Source organism: Corvus moneduloides, chromosome Z, assembly GCF_009650955.1.
Source record: "Corvus moneduloides isolate bCorMon1 chromosome Z, bCorMon1.pri, whole genome shotgun sequence".
NCBI classification, from domain to species: domain Eukaryota; kingdom Metazoa; phylum Chordata; class Aves; order Passeriformes; family Corvidae; genus Corvus; species Corvus moneduloides.
In genome coordinates this window covers 10,364,546-10,386,274 of record NC_045511.1, presented here as the reverse complement: position 1 = coordinate 10,386,274, position 21,729 = coordinate 10,364,546, and the positions used below count along the sequence as shown (strand labels likewise).

Genomic DNA, 21,729 nt, shown 5'->3' with positions numbered 1-21,729 from the left:
TAAAGAAGGTGGAAGAGGCTACAGAAGAGTTTTCACACTGTCCCAGCTATGTTGGTTAACTGTTGCTTGATAAGGTCTTGGCTCTCCTTGGAGAAGTTCTTCTTGGAAGGGAAAGTTCTCTTGGAACCACTTGTTCTCTTGGAAGGGAAGTTCTTGGCTCTTTGCAGTGGAGCCAGGCAAGGGTGCTTCAATCTCATGCTTGCTTTTGGCTGATTCTCAGATTTCTGATAATATTTTATCTTCTTTTTTTTCCCTCTTTGACTTGGTCTAACTGTTGTCTTTTGGTTTAGATATGTGTAGAAAGTGCTTTGCTTCTGGTAAGCTTGGCATGTGCAACATCTGAAGAGGGTATTCCTCTGTCTAGGCTGTCTTACCTGACACATAACTGCTGTAATGTTGTGATCATGCCAAAGGCAGTGTGTTCTTAGGGCGTGTGAACTACTGTGTGGTGCAGACACTAAAAGATGTTGATTTCACTGTGTTTGTGTGTGTCCCTTACAGTATCTGAAATAGTGATGACTGACCAGGAAAAACAAAAGTTCTAACATCACCATTCTGCTTAATTGCTAGATGATGAATTTCAAGGAATGGCACATCTTCTGAGGCCGTAGCAAAAAATCTGTGGAACTGCATGATTTGAAATATCAGTGGAGAATGGACATCTGGAAGCACACTTTTATGAGGGTGATTCCTCCCACTATGTGTGTTTCTCCAGATCCATTCCTAAATTTTGTCTTGGTTTCTCAGCTAGTACAGAAGATATATGACACATGTGTAATTAAAGAAGCAATTTATCTGGTTCCTCTCCTGCTTTTAAAGGTTTTTTTTTTTCCCTGCAGTTACAAGTTTTGCCTATTTCCAGTTATTGACAGATATTGCTTTGGGACTACAGACACAAGTAGACGTGCCAGAAAAAGCATTTAGCCAATGGCTTTTCCTGGCTATGTGTCTAATGGAGCCAGGTTTTCAGGGTGTGTTCTTCTCAAACCTAGTTAAAGTTTTCCTTTGGTGGTCAGCCAGTAAGTTAATGGTCCCCTTCAGTTCTTTACAGTGTGGCTGGTTTTGTGTGGCTTTTGTGTTTTCCTGTCTTGTTGCTGTAGGAGTTTTGCTCCAGTACTACCTATAAGAGCTTTGTGGATTCCATGCTGTCATGGAGCAGTGCTGTGCTTACATGTCAAATTGGTTAAAAACTATGGGAAATATCTTTCAAAAATTTTGTGTGTGTATATATATGAACGTAAAAAAATTTTTAGAAATTCTGGCATCAAATGTGCATTCCTTTATATTCCTCTCTTTTAAGAACAAAAAGAGACCAATATTTGCTATTTGTGTTGTTTTGTTTTTTATTTAGGGGAAATGTTGGTGCTCTCCCATCACACGTGTAATGTAGCGTGTTTGAAGCGGATGTTTGGTGATTGCTGTGTTAAACGGCTTTAAAGAGCCTGTTTTAAAACGCTTTGGGTCTTTTTAAGAAGGCAAAACCAGCATATAAAGACTATTGTCAGAAAGCCTTTAATAATTTTCAGAAAATTTTTTCAGCAGTTTTCTTTTTGGACTCTCACTTTTATTTTTGAATTTCATTTTTATATGATCAAAACCATCCTGTCTTTCAGGCTATGAACCGTTCCCTTGCAAATGTGATTCTTGGTGGCTATGGCACTGCGTCAACAGCTGGTGGGAAACCCATGGAAATTACTGGAACTCACACAGAAATCAATGTGGACAATGCAGTTGAAATGATAAAAGAAGCCAATAGTATTATTATTACTCCAGGTAAGACTTTCTTGACTTATACAGCAAGATGTTCAGAGAATGTATTGTTAAAAAAAAAAGATCCCAACCAAACAAAACCACAAAACAAATGAAAAGACTGTAGCCTGAAGATGCAGCATGGCAGCAGCATGTCAAATGTTGACTGGATCCATGTGATTTGTTTTTGTTCCCGGGTCAGTTGTCATTCCTCTGTACAGAGATATGTGCCACTTAATTTTTCTCTGTGTATGTCTCTTCAACCTTTGTCCTTCTTATTTACATTTTAAAATCTTCAGAACAAAGACTATCTTTAAAATTAAGCTTACACCACAACAGCTGTACAGAAAATTAACTGTGAATTTCCAAGCAGTACCACAATACCAGTGGTACCAATACATCTGTCTGTTAAATTCCTGAAAGACAGGATTTTGTTTACACTTCTCATGTATGTGCTCAATTCTCCACTGGTTTATGAAAAAAAAAAAGGCAAAAAACCCCCATCCAAAATGCAGTTAATATAAATAATGTAATTAAAGTAAAAAAACCCAACCTGAAAACCAAAAGCTGAGCTGGTCTGAATCTATTATGTTGGCTGTTCATGTTGTTCAGTAGCACATTACCTGATAGGAAAAAGTCAGGTAGGGGATGGTTCAAAACTTCACCTTCAACTGAATGGCATGACTATCGTGTTAAACTCATTTTAGCACTGGAATGTGAAGAATGCTAAAATACAAAGTCATCTTTCATTTTGCTTCAACTTTAATGAGACCATCAGTCAGGCAGAGTTCTAATTTGGGAAGTTACTTTGTTTCTAGTGAAGCTTGCAACCATCTTCAAGGAGTTTGCCTCTTTCTCCTGTGGTCAAAAAACCTTCAGGACACCATTAATAATATATGCTCTTTGTTTTTCTCCTGGGTATAGTTGCTCTGATGAATTAGCTCAGACAGAAAGACTGAAAAGATTGTTTACTGCTAAAAGCCATATCCAGCTACTGGATTTGCATTACGCAGATTGAAATTCTGTTGAGGATAATGGTTGTGAAGTAACCTAGCAATTGCCCTTTTATCAATTTTTCAAAATACCTGTCTGCAACATCATTTTCTGATAGTGAAAGAAACATGTATTTTTGTAAAGGTGAAATTAGTTGCTTTAGTTTGACTGGTCAAATCACTGCACTGTAAGTGGTCAGGAGATCAAAAAAGAGATTAATTACAGTGGGCAGGCTGTGAATATATGAGAATCTGATGTGTATGTATTTATTTTATTTATTTTTAATTATAAGAGCTTCTCTTTGTGTCTTTTTGTCTCTTGTTGTCTACAACTAGTCTTTCTGCAGTAAAACAGGAAAATAAGTTAAAATTTTGAAATTCTTTCAGGTTATGGTTTGTGTGCAGCAAAAGCTCAGTACCCAATAGCTGATCTGGTGAAGATGTTGAGAGAACAAGGGAAAAATGTCAGGTAAGTGCTTTCCTTCATGATAAGTATTACAGCTGGTTTGGTTTGGTTTGGTTTTTTCATTAAAACCCCCTGCAAGTCTTAGTTTTGGTTTAATATTTTTTTCAGCATTGACACAGGCACAGAATAGCAAAGTTAAAGAGATTTCTGGATTGTCTAGTTCATGCAGCCCCCTTGCTCAGATCAGAATCAACTGGAGAAGTTGCCTAAAATCTTTTCCAATTGGATTTTTAATATCTTGTCTCCACAGATGGAGAATGACAGCCTCTTTGGGCAGTTTCGTATGATGTTCAGTCATCCTTAGGGTACAACTGATTTTTCCCATATTTCAATTTGCAACTGTTGCCTCTTGCCTGTTCCCTGGATACCCCTGAGAAGAATCTCGCTCTGTCTTTTTTATTGCCCTCCATCTGTATTTATACAGAGCGATAAGATTCCCTTAATCCTTCTCTTCTGCAGGCTGAAGAATCCCAGTTTTCAACCTCTCCTCTTATGGCAGATACTCCAAATCATTTAGCAACTTAGACTTATGGGGTTACCATAAGAGTTTACTATGGCAAGCAAGACTGCTATTAGAGTTCTTTAAGCATTGCTTAAAAGGATTATGGGAGTGCATGTCTCCACTCTCAAGAACTTATTCTGCTGGAGTGCTGCTCCAAAAAGCAGAGATAATTTTTAGGTTGTCAGTATTGGCCTCACGTCCTTTCCTCCTTCAGTTTTTCTGTAGACCTTATAGATTCTGAAAGTACTGGAAAGAAAACATTATGTCTTTCTTGCTGATTGTTTGAAATTTTGCTTGTTTTCTAATTATGATAACTTAATATTTTAAAATCAATCGAGGCTCAATTTTCATTTCAAACAAGGTATTTTGGCAGATGCTGGCTAGCCAGACTCATTCTCTGATTTCCATATGTTTATTTCAATTAGATGGTGACTTCCCTTTGGCATGAGTTCTCCAGTAATTAGCGTTTTTTTGGTTTTGTTTTTCTTCTTCCACTACTTTTCCAACCTTATTAAAAAGTTGCTTGTAAGCTTTTGCAGTGTGTTACAGCATTGTGTTGGATAACACATCACAGAGTTCTAGGGCTTAGCAGCAATTATTTGTTACTGTTTAACCAGGATTTTGCATATAAAATTGCTTTATGAATGTATTTCTTCATGCATACATGAGAAATGAGGGTGTGTGGTGGTGTGTTTGCTTCCTGGAGCAGTCTTTACACCTTGTTTCTCCGTGTTTAGCAACAGCTCTGTGTGTGTCCAGATTGCATTAAAACATTTGAAGACGCCTTAGTTGTGCAACAAAAAAACCTCTTTCATGGCTAATGCAATGACAGTCTTGTATACTTCTGGCTTTCCTTTCAGTGCTTCCTTGGGGGGTTAGCTTTTTCTTGACCAACCTTGGTGAAATAAAAAAAAATACTGTTTTTTCCTTTTATGTTGGTTTTGAAAGGGAGAAAAGTGAATGAGTCCTTGAAATAAATGGCTTGTACTTGAAATGAGTCAAATTCAGGAAGGAATCACTGCAGTGGTTACCTAGTATTTTAATGAAATAAATCTGTATTTACAGTTTGTGGTAATTCAGGCCTTTCATCACTTTGCTGAGCTCCCATGGTGTTCATTGAGTGCAGCTGTTGTCCTCTGGTTTCAGTAGGCCTGGAGTGCCTTGGGACCCTAATACACTCGCCATCCAGATGTAGTGACACTCTCACACACACGCTGTGGCGGGCTGCCAGCATGGACACGGGATTGCATCAGTCTGTAGTGCCCATCGTGTGCCAAGAAAAATTACGACTGTCATATGGTCTGTTTTTTTGCTTCATGGCTCACCACTGATCCAGAGAAGCTGTTGTTTTAATTTGCTTTGCCTATAGCCATAACATTCTCAGTGAAGACCGCAGATTATATAACATGATGCGTAACCTTTGACTAGGATTTAAATTTAGAAGTACAGGAGAGTTTTTGGAAACTTTAGACTGTTTTAGTTACTCAGTTGCATAGCTAACATCATCGCTCACTTGAGATGGTCTTGCAGCAGATCACATCTTTAATGCATTAGTAAAGTCATAAAGAAAGCTGGATATTACTGAGCCTTGAGTATAGCTTTCCCTTGTCATGGATGGGTAAACAACAAAACTTTTTATAGGCTAAATCCCATAGCCCCGAGAATCTATTGGCCTTGGAGAGGAAATGGCTGTTCTACAACTGGTGTTGTATTTCTGCAAAGTTAGAACTAAGTAAATTGTTGAAAGTTCTTGCCTTACCAAAGTTCATTAGCCACATGTTATGTCGTTTGTAGAACCCCGGTTGTGAAATTCTGATTTTTTCTATATAATAAAATTATATTCTGTAGTAATTTTGTATATAGAAGCATAATTACAGTCTAAAACTGTATGTCCTCATATGTGCAAGGGTTGTTGATGCTCTCCATATCCACATCAAGTTAACTGTCCTAGTTTTTACCACAGTATGACTTTCCTGAGATATTCTCTTTCAATGTGTTTTGTTTTCCTGCATCGTAAGATGTTCTTGATAAGAAAAAAGCATTTTTGTATGGAAGGACTCTTAAAATTGTGCTTTGCGTAGACTTTCTAAATAATTTCATAGTTAATAAGTTGATTTTCTGGTAATTCATAGTTGAGAGACATGCACATTGCTGTTTTAACGGCCTTTCAAAATAGTTGCTAGTAAGTTAGTGTTTTGGTTTGGGGTTTTTTTAACCTACTTTTTATAGGTAGATATCTTGAAGGACTTGGATTTCTGTGTTTTGATGCTGGAGAATGTAATTACTTTTTAACACATGAAAACAAGTTTTCTGTATTTTTGAAAATGTGGTAGTATTGATTTAGTGTTGTACCTATGGTTTTTGATTTTTTTTTTTTTTTCATTGATTCTGCAAGGATTCATCTGAGCTCTAGCAAATGTGTTTAGGATTCTGGCTTTTTCCTCCACTGTTTAATTTCTTGAATGTAATAGAATGTGTGCTTGGGTATCAGTTACACATTTATCTGCAAATTAATAAATAAGACTGATTACCTACAATTGTTTATGGTATCAATTTAAAGCCATCATCTGTTGTAGCTCTACATGAAAATCTAGAAGAATTTTAAAGGATGAGCTGTTAAGATGCTGTCCCAAGCAGCCTTAACACATAAGTAGCTCATGCATGCAAGATGGGAGTTATTGTCACTGGTGAGCAGCGGCAAAGGAACAATGTGTGCTGGTGCAGGTTTCTGGGAAACTGAGTTATACACAGCACAAGAATACAAAGTGTGTACCGATGTGTCAGTTCTTGGTTTGTTGTAATTGACTTCAGTGTGTGGGTTCTGACTTACTAATGCTGCAGATGAAGGACAGCTGGAGCCCAACAGGTCTGTTTAGCTCCAGTGGTTTATTGAGGTAGTTAGAACTAGCAAACCATGCAGAGCCTGATGGCTTCTGCGAGGATGCAGCTATAGCTGCATGCTCCTGGGGGAGTATTGCAGGTGTGCTATTGGTTCCATATGGGTCAGCTTGCCTCTGGATGACCTTACTAGGTCAGCATATGATGCTTTGTGGAAGCGGGCTTTTGTTTTTTGCTTGTATTTGGGTTCTTGGGAAGGCTATTGGACTGAGCTAAGATTCATCTGGATCTTGCCCCTGCTGTCATAAACTATAGTGGTTGGAAATAGGGAACCAGTATCAGCCCTCATTTAACTGTATGTAATTTAGCTATCTAACTCAATTTAAATTTAACTGACTTGACTGCTGGAGAGCCACCGAGCTTGGTCCATGGGACTGGTTTTGGGGGGCATATGTTGCTTTAGGCACGACACCAGGTCTAAACTAGCTGGGCTAGCTCTGTGTGTTGATGCTTGTAACCTACAGAGTCATCCATATGTGTGATGAACATTATACTGTGATACTCTGAAGTCATGCTGCACTGCAACTGTTACATGGCAGAATTCAAGCTGTGGAATATCTGAGTGATGCTCTTCTTCATTCATCTAGTTTGTTGGTGGTTTTTTTCACTTCCTGTTACCTAGAATAATGGATTGTTGTTTGCACTGAAAAGAGAGCTGCAAAGAGGTGTCTAAATAAAGTGAATGAGATGTGAGGAACTTCAAGTGAGGCAAAACCCTTGGGCAAATACAGCATTTAAAGTGTTGAGTAAGCTAAATTAGGCACCAGCCAGATGTTACTTTGCTCTGCCCAGCTTTGTTACAATGACAGGAACCCTATCTTTACATGGATGAAGTGATCCTGAAACACTTCTGCACTGGGTTAGGTGCTGCTCTTTTGAGCCAGCTCTTTCAGTATTGATTACAAGAATGTTATCCAGCCAGCTGTCATAAAGATAGATACTGACTTTATGAGCTGTATGAGAAATAATTTCCATTCTGAGATTTTTTAGTCATTTTTTGTGCTATAGTTGTCTTTTTGATATTACTAACTTCATACTAATTCCGCCACCTTCAGTCCTTTCTACCCCACTCAACTCCAGATGAAGTGTTTTCTGTGCTGAAAGTGCTAGATATGTGTATGTCAGGAGTTTTAGATATTTAGCCTACATTTAAAATAAAATGCTGCACTTTTTGTATTACTCGAAAAAGTTTGAAACGTAAACTTGTGTGCTGTGTTGTCTTTATAAAACAAAAAGGTATCTAGTAGAGGCTGGTTAAGAAAGTTGAATATCCTTGCTTGATGCTGTTTATCTATGAAGTGTGAGTAGTGAGGTGATGTGCACTTCACGCTTGATGCGCCAACCTAATGTAGTTCTTGTGCTCGAGGCACGAGCTCTGGCGTGCCCCAGGTCAGAGAGAGTTCAGCTGCGTTACTTCTGTGCGTTGCTGAAGCGACTTCGGCATCAGGAAAAGAGCTGCTGGCTGAGCTAGCTAGCTGGCTTCTTTGCAGAGGGAAACACGGCAGGAGCCAATGGTATCGGCTCACATTAGCTTGGAGACAAAGGAAGAGAGAGGCTGTTCTGGTCTGACTCCTAACAGGTTTATTGTGAGAAGTTTCGCAACCCGAACAAGCTCGGAAGGGATGGAATGCGATGGGAAGCCCCCCCGAGGCTCATCCTCAGTTTTATAGGCAATTTGAAAACCGCGGCGAAAGGGGGAAACAACCAATGAGTTACAAGCCAGGGGCAGGATACAATGTAACAAGAACCACTGGGGGAAACTGAGAGGCGGGGGTTATAACAGAGAACCAATGAACGACTGAGTAACCGGGAATTTTCCCGAACCGGGGGAGGCGGCTTGTACCCGGGCACGGCCTGGGGGGGTGCGGCTTAGGCTGCTGAGCCGCCCCTCGACCCACCCTCTGAGTCTGCCTCTTCGGGAAACTCGATCCAGGGAATGGGCTGGGATTGATTGGCATCACGCTGCCCCAGCCCCGCAGTGGGGTGGGTCACAGCAACACTTCAGTATTTGACAACTGGTGGTGGTAAGCAAGGCCCACCTTAGGTTGTCAGGGTCAAAAGAAAAAATTTCTGTTGAATTCTGTATTTCAGTGAAATACCAGAATAATGTTTCAAGTCATACACAACCTGATTGTTGCTATGTGTTGAAGTTTAAGATTTCTTCTTGATTTATAAACAAACCAACCAACCGAAGGAAGTTCCTGCATAACTGATGGCAAAAGAATATCAAAGAAACTTGGCAATTTTTCCTTGAAAGCATTTTTACTGTAAAACATGTTTCCCTTTAAAATAATTTCTGTGTTAAATTTTTGCGTATGAATGAGATTCATGTTATGAACATCTGAGAGAGCATATGTAACAAAATGTTCCTGCTGAAATGCACATAGCTTTGAAGAACTGCTGCTGTTGTGAGTTGGAAGCAAAATTGATGCTTTTATTAGACAAGTTATGAGCCATTAAGGATTTTAGGTATCTATTTTCCATGTTTACCTGAATTCTGCTTTCTATTGGACAGGCTGATTTCACTCCAGAAGTGTGTAAATGTTACCTTGTGACATTAATTAGAGCCTTAGAGAAGCCATGTTTTTTAATTATTCTTTTTGACATTCTTGCACATCCAATTTCAAGTAGTACTGGCAAGCTACTGTCATATTTGGTTAACAGTCTCGTACAAGCAGACTTTTGGGAGTCACTTCAGTATTTGTCCAAAAAAGCTTTTGTATGAGCAGCTTTCTCAAACTTTGTGAATATGCAGTATGTGGTTTCAAGCAGAGTCTGTCAGAAGTCTCTAACTACTGATGGTTCATGCCATAACTCTTCCTGCATGAAGATAATTTGTTCCTTTCTTTTCTTCTTTCCTTGCCTCTTGCCAGGAATGGTGAAGTCAAAGGTGAAATTCATTCTCTTGGCAGCTTAAATTTTGGCTTTCCAGCCCTTGAAATAAGATTGTATGTGTATATAGTACTTAATAGAAACCTCACGAGTATTTTGTTTTGTGTACTGCCAAAGCAGCTTTGGTCACAAAGGCACTCAAATAATTTTATTAGACACAAAAGAGAATTTTGTTGGAAAATCTGTTTTCACTGCCAGAGGAGTGATGAGTTTTCTCAAGGGTACTTCAGAATAAGAGCTCTCCTACTGTACTTTTAGTGATTGAATTTGGTATACTTAAGGTCTAGCTGCAGTACTACACATGGCTTGTGCTACTGAGTGAGTGGTGTGAAGCATAAGCTGTTAGTAATGTATGCTGTATATTTGCTCTCCTTCTGATTCTAGGTATTATCCTTTGCAGCAGGGTCCCAAATGTTTACTAGCTGAATACAATCTATTCCCTTTCTTCTTTAAAAGCATTCCTTTTAAAACTAGCTTTTATCCTACTGTTCAACCTAGAGCTTAAAGTTGTAGTATATCTAGTATTATGTGGATTAATCATATGTCCTTAATTTTGTTGCTGGAGTTCCAATTGTCTCAGTTTTGTATTGTATTAATGTTGCCTTGATGATGGAGTGCTCAGTTGCCCATTTAAGGATGTATTTGTACAGTCTTCAATTACCAAGTGATCTATGTTGATTGGACTGTGACTTGTGGTCCATCAGTGATGTGTTATCCATTCCCATTGCGGTGGAGTTGAAAATAGAAGTATGTGTCATGGCAAGTTGGTTTATTAGTCTTTCTCTCATTTCTGAAGAAGTCTGAATAACTTTCATTTAATTCCTGACTTACTTGGATTTCTGTTCAGAAACTTCTGTTCCAAAATCCAAGAATTCAAAAATCCTCTTTTTTTCTTGGCTATTTTTCTTCTCTTCCAAAGTACACATAGGCTTCTGAATTAAACATTTATCTTCACCCCCATACAATGTTCATCTGAGGCACTTCTGGCATGAGTGAGTCAGCATTCTATCTGGTGATAGCTCCAGAAATGGAAAGACAGAAAGTACACAGGACAGTAGACATGTAGACAGTAGACATATGCCTTGCTTGTAAGGGCCAGTAGGTGATCAGAAGAGTACCAACATGAAACAGATCTGCTTCTAACCAAATATGTCCTTGGTGGTTGCTGCTAAACCAGTTTACATCTCCATTCTGGCTTTTTCAGGTTTTTACTCTTAGAGAACTGCATGCATGCTGAGCACCCCAGGTGCCACCCTGTTGGTCTGTCTGAAGTTTTAGTAACTCATGAGCAGTGTATTTTCTCTAAGTTGTTTTTGAGCTGTTCTGAAAACATTTTTTAAAATGTTTATGCTTAAACTGTTACAGTTTCTTAGGTCTCAACCTTTTCACTCCCCCTCCTTTTTTTGTGCTCTTTTCATTTCTTCCTAAGGTCAATCATAAGAAGAAAGTGGCATGTTAACCTAATTTGGCAAGGCATTGTCTTGTGCTTGAAGTAGAGTCCCTGTTAACTTTTCTGTTGGATTGAAGTGTTTCTTCATACAAGTGTTTCTTGTACATACTCTAGAGATACCTGAATCAATAAAGTCATTTGCCAAGGGGTTTTGCTTCAGAAAGGTGGCATGGTCTCTTGCCTTTTTCATGGTGAATTTATTTAGTCTGTGGTGTTTTCAGTGATGTAAGGGACCTGAAAAACATGTCAATATGAATGGTAGTTTTACAGTTAAAAGGTTCATTTGTAAAAGCCCAAAAGAATCTGTCACAAGACTTGAAATATGGTACTGCTTGGAAGCTGAACTGTTAAAGTTTAACAGTTCCATTTTATTAATTGCCATTTGTGCTTATACTTAAGAACTTCTCAGCCTTGTAAGTCACAGGTGACAATTTTAATGTATTAAACAAAGTGGTCCAAATTTATTAATGGGATTTTTTCCCTTTTAGGTTTGGTATTCACCCTGTGGCTGGTCGTATGCCTGGTCAGCTGAATGTACTGCTAGCAGAGGCTGGCGTTCCCTATGATATTGTACTGGAAATGGATGAAATCAATGAAGACTTCCCAGGTTAGCATGTGAGCCATAAGTTTCCAGTAGATTGGATGATATATTTGATTTTGTTTTTGCACTGCACAGGGATTTTTAACAATAGAAAGTCAAGAAGTCAAGCCATTCAGTTTCTTTTTATAGAGGACTAGAAGTCTTTTTAGGTGGGAGGGAAGTGGGGAGGAGCTTTTTTTTTTTAATTGCTTGTAGCTGTGAAGTAAATGGCAAATGCTGTATCTTTATTACTGCCCTGTCCCCACAGACGAAAACTATTGTAACTTCTTTAGGTCAGGTATTGTGGATAACTTGACCCTGTCATGTCTTGCAAACCTGTATAGCACTGTACTGGCAACTTCTTGCTTTCTTACATCTTTATTTAAAAGGCAGAAGGTTGCCAGTAAAAGGTTTTTCAGAAGAATATTCAAAAGAAAAGTGAGGCACAAAAAAATTTGAAAGTGATGATAGTATGTGTGTATTCAACCATATTTAAAAATCAAAAGGATTTAAATTTTGTCTGTCAGGGTGGTCTGATGAGTCCCTTGGAATTGGGTTGTGGATGATTGCAGCTTGTTGGAGGTAGCTGGCAGCACATTTGAATTCTCACATATAATTTGCCCAAGAAGTTTGTAAAATACTTGTGTGCATACTGTCTCCATAAATGTTTGTAGAGTACTTAACCATTAGGGGTTCTTCTGCCTAGAAATATCAGATTTTACACAAAAATGTGCATCAGCCTCAGTGGTCAGATTTCAGATAATTTTTCATCAGTGTCATTTTCTTTGTCTTGCTGCAGAAACTGACTTGGTCCTTGTAATTGGTGCAAATGATACAGTTAATTCAGCAGCTCAGGAAGATCCAAACTCTATCATAGCTGGAATGCCGGTTCTTGAGGTCTGGAAGTCAAAACAGGTGAGATTAACAGAGTTGAGTTATCACCTACCTTTAGCAAGATTTTAAAAACATGGTTTATAGGATAAGCTAACAAGATTCTTCCATTATTCTGGTTTCCACAAGAAGCTTTTCGCCAAGTTGTCCAACAAAACAGTCAGTGCTTTGCAAGTGTGATGCACTGTTTGTAATTCTATAATCATCATCAATGGCTTTAGTGAGACTAATTATGACTGCAATAGAAAAGATCAAATAGAGTGCTTCTACTAGGATGTGATTAGAATAAATGCTTACATCTGCAGCCCTGAAACATTTCTGTACAAATACCTGTTCTGTTGAGTTTATAGCTGATGACTTTAATACTGAGGTGGAAATACAAGAATTAATAATATGAGTAAATAAAATAAAAATAATAATTAAAGAACAACAAACACCCCTCAAAACCCCCAAACAATGCATGGCTGAGTTGAATAGAGAGCTTAGACTGTCCAGGTTGAACCAACAGTTTAGTTACCTTAACAGTTTTGCACTGATCTAAAGTACATGTACTTGTGTTTCCTTGATGTGAAATCTTTGATACCTTGTTCTGAATGCAGTGGTGGCTTCAGTTGTTCTGTGGGTTATCCATTCAAGTACTCAGTCATGGGCACATCTATTTATCAGTAGTGTGTGTAGCTATATATTGCAATTTGAGAAATAAACATGAACATAATTAAGGTAAAGCTTCTCAGTTTCTCTGCTGAAGGTGCCACAGTTAACTAATTTGACATTTAATAGCTAAAACTGGCTGAAAGTTGTTTTGAAGTCCCACGGGCACTTCAAAGTTAGTCTCAAAACCCTTCGATGTTATGGTTATCAGTGCACATCTTGCTTTGACTTTATTACATGGAATAAAGTAAATGCATGTGTAATGTCCACAATCTCTTCATCTGAAATGTAACACTGTATTTAACAACAAAATATTTCTGAAATATCAATATCAATTTATCTGCTATATTAAAGTTTGAAATAGTTTCATAGCAGTGAGCACTCTGTTTTGGTCAGAGATGTCTCTTCCTCTTCCTTCATTTTTGGAGGTTGGTTTTGTGTTATCTTTGTTTGAGGAAGGATGGTAGCTGGGTGTTTTGCTGTTTCAAACATGAACTCTTTGTGTGCAGGTCATTGTAATGAAGAGATCTTTGGGAGTTGGTTATGCAGCGGTGGACAATCCCATCTTCTACAAGCCCAATACTGCCATGCTGTTGGGAGATGCTAAGAAGACTTGTGATGCCCTGCAGGCCAAAGTCAGGGAATCATACCAAAGCTAAATATTGATTTATATTCTGCTCATATTTTCGACTACAGTTTTGTCACAGAGGTCACAGAAAATGAGAGGTGGAAGGACCTCTCACTGTCATAAGGCAGCTGGCTTTTGGAGAAGACTGCATTGACTCCTAGGAGATGTAGTTCAGTCAGGGGATATAGACTATTATAAAAAGATGGGCAGATTAGCCCTTCAAACTAAATCTCCAATGAGACAATGCATAAAAGAATGAAAATGTTCTTTATAAGGCCAACATTGTACTGTTACAAGAGGAAATTAATAACTCATAGCCATCTTTAAGTAGTTACTGACTTCCTCCTCCTTACTGTCTGTACTTCTGTCATGGAAATTCACTAAAATATACTGTGCCAAAACTGTATTCAGTCTTATCATCAAAGCTGGTTTTTGGCTGGTATGGACAATGCAACTGTTGATTTCATCAAAACCTAAATTTCAAACAGATGCAAGCAGAAGCAAATCCTTGCATGTCCCTTCAAACTCAGGACATTCTCTAAAATAGATGCTTACATGATTTGAGATCTAAGCATAATGTTCTTTTTCTTTTGGGGATTGTATGGATGCTGTGAATCAGGAACATTTTAGGAAAGTTACTTTTCTTTAAAATACGGTTCCACTTTTTTATGGTGCACACTTACGTTAAATGAAACACAGAATATCAGGCACTTGCCAAGTAATCTTCACGTCTGACAAGGAAATGTACATTTATTTGCATTGCTTAACTATTTTAAGCAGCTGCTAAATTCTCCATCTTTTTCAGTCTGTACCTTTTTAAGTGTCTGAGAAAAAAACATGGTCCAGTTCTGCACAGGCAGAAACCTGATCTGTTCACAGAATTTGGACCACAGTGTTTCAGTTTGTTCACCTAGACTTTTAATTGTACTTACTACTTTAAAACTTAGTGATGCTTTCTTAACTAATATTCTTGTGATGCTGAAAAAAATACTTTTGAACTCCTTCTCTATTCTGCTCTTGTGAGATCCCACCTGGATTGTTGTCTTCAGCTCTAGGGCCCCCAACACAAAAAAGATGTTGACCTGTTGGAACAAGTCCAGAGAAGGCTGCTAAGCTGACCACAGGGCCTGAGCACCTCTCCTGTGAACACAGGCTGAGAGAGCTGGGATTGCTCAGCTGGGAGAAGAGAAGGCGTTGCTGACATCTTATAGCACCTTCCAGTACCTAAAAGGGGCCCACAAGAGAGCTGGAGAGGGACTTTTCACATGGGCATGTTGTGAAAGGACAAGGGAAAATGGCTTCAAACTGAAGGAGGGCAGGTTTATATTAGATGTTAAGAAATTCTTTACTGTGAGGGTGCTGAGGCACTGAGACAGGTTGCCCAGAGAAGCTGTGGATGCTCCATCCCTGGAAATGCTCATGATCAGGCTGTATGGGGCTCTGAGTAACCTTGTCTAGTGAACGGTTCCCTGCCCATGGGGTTCCAGTTGGAACTGGATGATCTTTAAAGTCCCTTACAACCCAAACCATTCTGTGCTTCTGCGTTTAAGATGCTGGAGTTCATTAGAATTTCTCAAATAAGCTATTGTTTGGACAGCACAGAAACATACTAAACATAAAATCCAGTGATTATTTGACTTCTTACTAATTTAATTAAAAGCACTATTTAATTTCCATAAGTCCAGCAAAGTTAAATTATGACATAGATTGCTGTTTTGTTTTTATTATATTAAGTATACTTGAGTGAAATTCAAATATTTGCCTAATAACATGAATTTGTCATATTTCCATAACGTCCACACATATTTCCATAATGATGTAACAACTGTCCATGGTGACAAAGGCCAAACAGAGATAACTGTCCTTGTGTTAGAAGCCATTCATATCTAGAGAAGACAAACTATTATGAAGTAAGTCTTGAAATTAATCCATCTTGGTCAATAGAACAAACTATTTTTTTTATTACACCATGCATAGAGACCTCATATAAAATACAGTACTTCTTCTTGGCTACCTCTGTTTTTATGTGAAGATCACTTAAAGCACAGATTTTGAATAGGTAGTACATTAAAAAATGTAATGATATACAGCAGATCTATCATTTTTGCAGATCTCTTTTCTATGATTTAACAAAAAAATTATCATGCATTAATATGTTATATTCTGCAGGAAAAGGCTTGTAACTGAATTTTAATTTAGAACATTGTAACAACCATATTTGAATGTAGCATGTATGGCCTCTTGATTTCATTGTGTTCAACCTTTCCTTCAGGTCTGCAAAAAATAGGAGGGAAATGGGAAAAGAGAGAAGACAAAGAAATAATTCTCCATCTCTCTCCCTCCCAGCTAAGCAAAAAAATGGGGGATTTGAAGGCATCTAACATCCTAATGCATTAATTTTTGTCTTGTCAAACTGGCTGCAGTATGCATCATGTCTCTGCTCATAGGTAGCTAATAAAAGATCTAGCTTTTCTTTAAAAAATAGCAAACAAGGGAGGGGGAACACTTTTTCATTTGTACTCGGAAAAAACCCCATACTGTTACTTTGGATCAGTAGTACCAGGGTTCTCTTTAACATGTGCTTTACCATGGAACACTAGCTAATTGCTGAAGTGCTAATAAAAAGTCAGTTATTTTTCTCTGTTGATCACTGTCTTTGTTCTCTCCTGTTGTGTTTCCTGAGTAGTTAACTAGTCCAAGATTACTTTTGGAAGTTAAGAGACTCAAAGTGCCACCAAAGGATGTTGAGATTGAAGGCTGTAGTGAATGGAAATCATGGCAAAATATTTTTTTTTTTTTTTTTTTTTTTTAGTTGGTTCTTTACATTTTTTCCTTTTAGGTATGACTGTCATCTGACTGTAGGAACTTCACTTAGTTTTTCTAGTAAATGAAGAGGGTTAGACAACTGAGAGTGATTGAACAAGATATGTGTTGCTTTTTTGAGATTAAAGAAGAAAGAAAGCTGTAATAACTGACTGGTCTGAGTAGTTTATTTTCCAGTGGCTGAGGTGTGAGATGAATCCTATCCCTTTGAGCCAGGTGCCATAAAACCTTGCTTCAGTTGTTACTTGGTTCTACAAGACTGCTGAGTTGATTGCTGTGATGGTTACAGTTTCTACCTTCAAAGTGAGTGATAAGTGAATAATTTTAGCCATCTGACAGTCTGTTCAGTAATACCACAAGTCTGACATGCAGCTTTCATGTTTTCCCTCAAGCTTCAGTGAAGCCCAGACTGGAGGTCTCTTCCAGAGGCTGCAGCCTGGTGTTGACTCATGGAGTAACCTGTCTTCCCTCTTGGAGGATCCCACCTGGGGATCAAATACACAGAGCCTATGGGTTTGTAGTGTGACAGAGGGTAAAGATCTAGTCTATATCCTGTGGATCTGTATGCTGCTTTGAAGATTTTCCTCTCTCTTCCCTATTTCCAGCTTCTTATTATCACCAAAGAGGTATTTGCTCTAGCCTGCCTCAAGCATGCTATGACAATCTGATCAGATCATGGCAAAGCAGTGCAGCAAGAACATATGAGTATGGAGGACACTCATCTCTATTCAGCTGTGGAACTTTCATGGTGTGCAGTGTGTGTCCATGACTCGCTGAGTCAACTTTAATCTTTTCTGTGGTTTTCTTTTTTTTCTTTTTTCTTTTTTCTTTTTTTCCCTTTTCTTTTTTTAATTTTTTTCTTTTTAATACAAATTGTTGCATTACTAAAGTTACAGAGAAATTTAGTTTGGAAAGATCGACTAGACATAATTTGGCTCAGTGCCCTACTGAAAACAGGTCCAATTTTATTAGATTGGTACATCATTTGAACATCTTGGTGGAGATGTCAACCTCACTGTCATTACAGTGTTTGATTCTTCCAGTTGGGAATAAATTATTTTTTAAAATTTTAATTAGAATTTCCTTTTTGAGTATAATTAGAATTTCCTTTACTGGAATTGCCTGCAACCTTGGGAGACCAGTTTGCCCAGTTGTCCCAGTCTCCAGCAGTATTTCATACCCTTTTTCAGGCTGATGTGCTCCCCCATCTCTGGAATGCATTAATTGTGCAAGTGTCCAGTTTATTCTGCAATACCCACCTGCTGTTCTTATCTTAGACAAACCACGCTGAACATCAGAGCCGGCTGAAAGGAAGGGGATGGAGGGGATGTGTGGGGGGTGGATGGACTGAAAACAGAACTAAAGCCCAACTATCTTTCATCATTGTTCCACTCTTCTTGAGCTAGCGACTTATTTAGATCAGAAAATAAATGTAACTTTATAAAAATGGTATTTCTAAGAAACACATTTCTTACTTACTGGACTGAGAAGTACAAAATTTTTTGTGCTGTTAAAATGGCTTTAAAATTTCTTGCAAGTAGGGGAATTTTACTGTTTACAAAATGACAAGGTTTCTATTGTGTGATCTATCAATCTGCCTCTTAGATTCTTTCTTTAGTCTATGATGTGGTTTCTAAAATTCCAATCTAATGAGTCATATCTATCCCACTATATTGGTTTCATGCAGCAATCATGTAATTCTGGTCCATTCAAATAGAGAAACTGGGGACTGAACCTACTTCTGTATTTTAGTTTGAATTTAAAAAATGGCATTTGGAGTTTTATTAACTTGCTAGGTTTTGGGTTCTGTTGCAGAGCACTCTTGGAGAACACAAACTGGATGTTTTTGAAACTAAGATAGAAGATATTTTAGCACCATGAAGGAACATTCAGTCTGTAGGACCAGATTAAAGGTCATCCATAGTAAACACCCTTAAACAAATAGGAATGGATTTCATATCCTCAGCACAGAAGACCTTGTTTGTTAGGTTTGTTTCTAGAGGGCCAAAACAGCTGCTGAGGTAGTCTCCCAGATCTACAGTGCGTGAGAGAGAATGAGGGGATATATTTCAGTTTCTTCCATTCTAAGGCTCAGTTATTTGTAGTAAGTAAACATTTTAAATTCAAAGAAACACACCAAATTGAGAATGATTTGCACCACCAACACGTGAGCTTTTGTGTAAGCTTTCAGATTCTGCAGAAAAACTTTACAGGAGGGAATTTGAATACTGGGTGATCTGTGCCCTCTGTTCTGTACCTAAGCAGTGCAGTTCAAATACTCATTTCATAAGACTTGCAGTGAGTATTGCTCCATCAATATGATTAGTGTGGGGTGGTTTACAAATTAAGTAAATTACAAAAGATAATAGCTTGCATAATGCAACTGCTCTGCAGCTGCCCAGAGGATATATTGAATTGCTGTTTTAGGCTATTGGGATATGTGGCTCTTCCTGAGAGGAAGATACGTACTTAGACATTTTCATGAATGGACTTAGTAATATTTGAAGCTCCAAGTTCTCAAAAGGTGATGATTTGGAGAAGCAGAAACAATCCTAAAATACTAATTTATGGTGTTACTTGAGAAATTAGGGGACTAATTCATAGCCCTTATTCCAGGGTGATCATCCTAAGGATTTCTAAGGAAAGAGCATTTTCTCCAGTTGCAAAGATAGCAAGGAATGTTAGCTAATGAGAAAACAGCGACCAGGAAAAATTGTTAGAGGAAACAACTATTCTGCTTTAATTTCACTTTTGCCTGGAGATGGATTTTCCCTGAGGATGAGTGGGATCATATTCTTCAAATGAACATATGCAGAGGGAGTTTTTTGTTCTTCCTTTAATGACAGTTCATTGGTTTTGTTTTTCTCCATACACTCCAGGACTGGTTGTAGACCTCTACATCACTCTGAAATCTAGCAATTCAGAATCCAATTTTCTGCACACCATACATAAATCACATGCTAATACCCATTTTTACTCACTTGTTAGAGAAATGGTTGTGTGAATTCTACATTATTAATTTTTAAATTCACACCTCTTGACACTTTTTTGAACTCTGCAGCCTATACTTCTGCAAAGCAGTTTTAACTGGAAAAGGATATGGGAATTTGTTATTAAACCTTATTTACCAACTACAACTGCTTTTAGAATATTATGTGAACAAGGTACAAAATATGTCTGTTACTCATTTTGATATTAGGGTTAAAATGGGCCAGACGTGGGGGAGAAAGGAATTGTATGTCAGTGAATTAAAGGAATCATGCTATAAAGATCAGACCTTTACCTTGCAGGTAAGTATGGCTTTGAAAATAAGGTTATACATGATGCAGTTCTCTTAGATGTGCTAAGTATGACATTTACTAAGTGTGATTAGACATGATACTGTGAAAAGTCCCTGTGTGTCTCCTGACCATTTGTTCCTGTCCCTTGTTGACAAAACCCCATAAAACTGGTTATTATCCAGCCATTTCCCTATTAAAGGAAGCAACAAAGGAACTGGAGGACAGAAGGACTTCACACTCAGTAAGAAGTGTCTTCTGAAAGAAGATTGAGGTTGAACGCTAGCACAGCATGAAATTAAGTTATTCTATTACATGGTCAGTCTAACCCATAATTCAAAAAAATCCCTAACAGAATGGAAACTAACAGCTAATGAACATAAAAAGCTCAAGCAGATGTTAAAGCTGTCTCATGCAGTAATAACTTGCAGTTGCGTATTCCCCCTACTAAAATATTACAGATGTGGGTAAGAAAAGCCATTTAATTTTCTTTACATTCTCAGAAGCTCATTGTTGTTATGGACCATGGTACACTGAACTTCATTTTTCAAGAGTTTTATGGTGAATTTGTTGATATAGGGAGACAACGCATGAAGTCTCGGATTTATAGACACATCAACAATCCTTATTTTTCATTAGCATTTTGTCCCCCAAAATACCCATTTAATTAGTTTAGTGAACAATAAAATTTGGTGTGATTGAATTATATCTGAGTTTTGAAAGCAGAAAAAAGTGCAAAATATGCCAACAAATGCAATGTGTTATATATTGCTCTAATTTTCATGTCATATTGCTGATGTAACACTGAGGGGTTTTTTTAATTTTCAGAGATATCATAAGCCACACTTTACACCTGGTCAATTTGATCTGGAAAAGTGTTAAGCTTATCCATGGAGCTGCTGAATTTTGGCTGTAGACCTTGGAACCTTTTTTTCTGCAGGATGATATAGCAAGTAGCATGTGTTGCCTTTTTACCTACTCATTCAATTTTGTGTTTTGTGTGAAATTATCATGACATTTGGTACTTAAATGCTAACTCTTTTTGATGGATTTAATTTCTGTTGTCCCCCTTGGGAACTAGTCATCTTTGCATGTTTTTTATGGAGTTAATCTTACAGGAAACCCTACAGTGGCCTCACCCTACTGCCCTATATCTCTAACTCTGCTGCCACGTTTGGAAAAGAGAGGGAGCTTCCCATTTCTGCTGGAGCAGCTGTTGTGGCTTTTGCTAAAATGTTACCTGGCTGCTGCTCATTTGTCTTTACAGTGACGGTAGTGAGGCGCTGGCACAGGTAAGCCCCTTATGTTCAATACAGATCTGAATAGAGTAAATATGGCCTGAATGGGAGATGATATGAGTGAGAAGCTTCAGTTTTGATGTGGAAACTTTCCCTAGTGTATTGTGTTACTTTGGGATTACATAGTCTTCATGTCAGACATACGTTGCAATTCCTCAGATTTGTTAAAATTAATTTTATTAAAAGATTAAGTAAAACAATGTTGGGATGAAGTTGAGGTGACTGAAGACCAAAATACAGTTTGAAAACTATAGTGTAATAAATGCTGTAACACTGCACATAAAAAGCCTTGCTTTGGTTATCCTGCAGATGTGCTAGATTGATCTCCCTAATGAATTGCAGTGTACCCCTATGAATAAGAAGGAAACATCTGAAATTTTATGTCCTTTGTTGATGACATGAGAAATGAGATTATTTTCAAGAGGGGATGAGTTTGACTTTTGTAACAGTCAATTCTCTTTCACTCCATTCAGGGACCAGCTCTGTGGCTTTGGGCTGAACAGTTAAATCTCAGTGTTTGGGGGGCGTGATATCCTTCCATCTCAGAAAATGTACAATGGCTTACAAACAGCAACCATTTTTTAAATAAAGTAAGTAGTAGCCTTAGCAACACATTGTTTCTGTGCATGCA

At 38.0% G+C, this 21,729-nt stretch overlaps 1 protein-coding gene across 2 annotated transcripts in view; it reads left to right on the top strand.

Annotated features, from left to right (window-relative positions):
- The window catches only part of NNT (nicotinamide nucleotide transhydrogenase), a 42,560-nt gene extending 28,143 nt beyond the window's left edge, over nucleotides 1–14,417 (top strand). The window contains exons 18-22 of one of the 2 annotated variants that reach the window (XM_032097573.1): nucleotides 1,614–1,773; nucleotides 3,129–3,210; nucleotides 11,438–11,556; nucleotides 12,329–12,444; nucleotides 13,581–14,417. In XM_032097573.1, coding sequence (XP_031953464.1) covers nucleotides 1,614–1,773; nucleotides 3,129–3,210; nucleotides 11,438–11,556; nucleotides 12,329–12,444; nucleotides 13,581–13,730 — 627 coding nt within the window. In that variant the 3' untranslated portion in view covers nucleotides 13,731–14,417. The remainder of the gene's footprint in view (nucleotides 1–1,613; nucleotides 1,774–3,128; nucleotides 3,211–11,437; nucleotides 11,557–12,328; nucleotides 12,445–13,580) is intronic. The other variant, XM_032097572.1, reaches the window with a different exon arrangement.
- The last annotated feature ends 7,312 nt before the right edge of the window (nucleotides 14,418–21,729 follow it).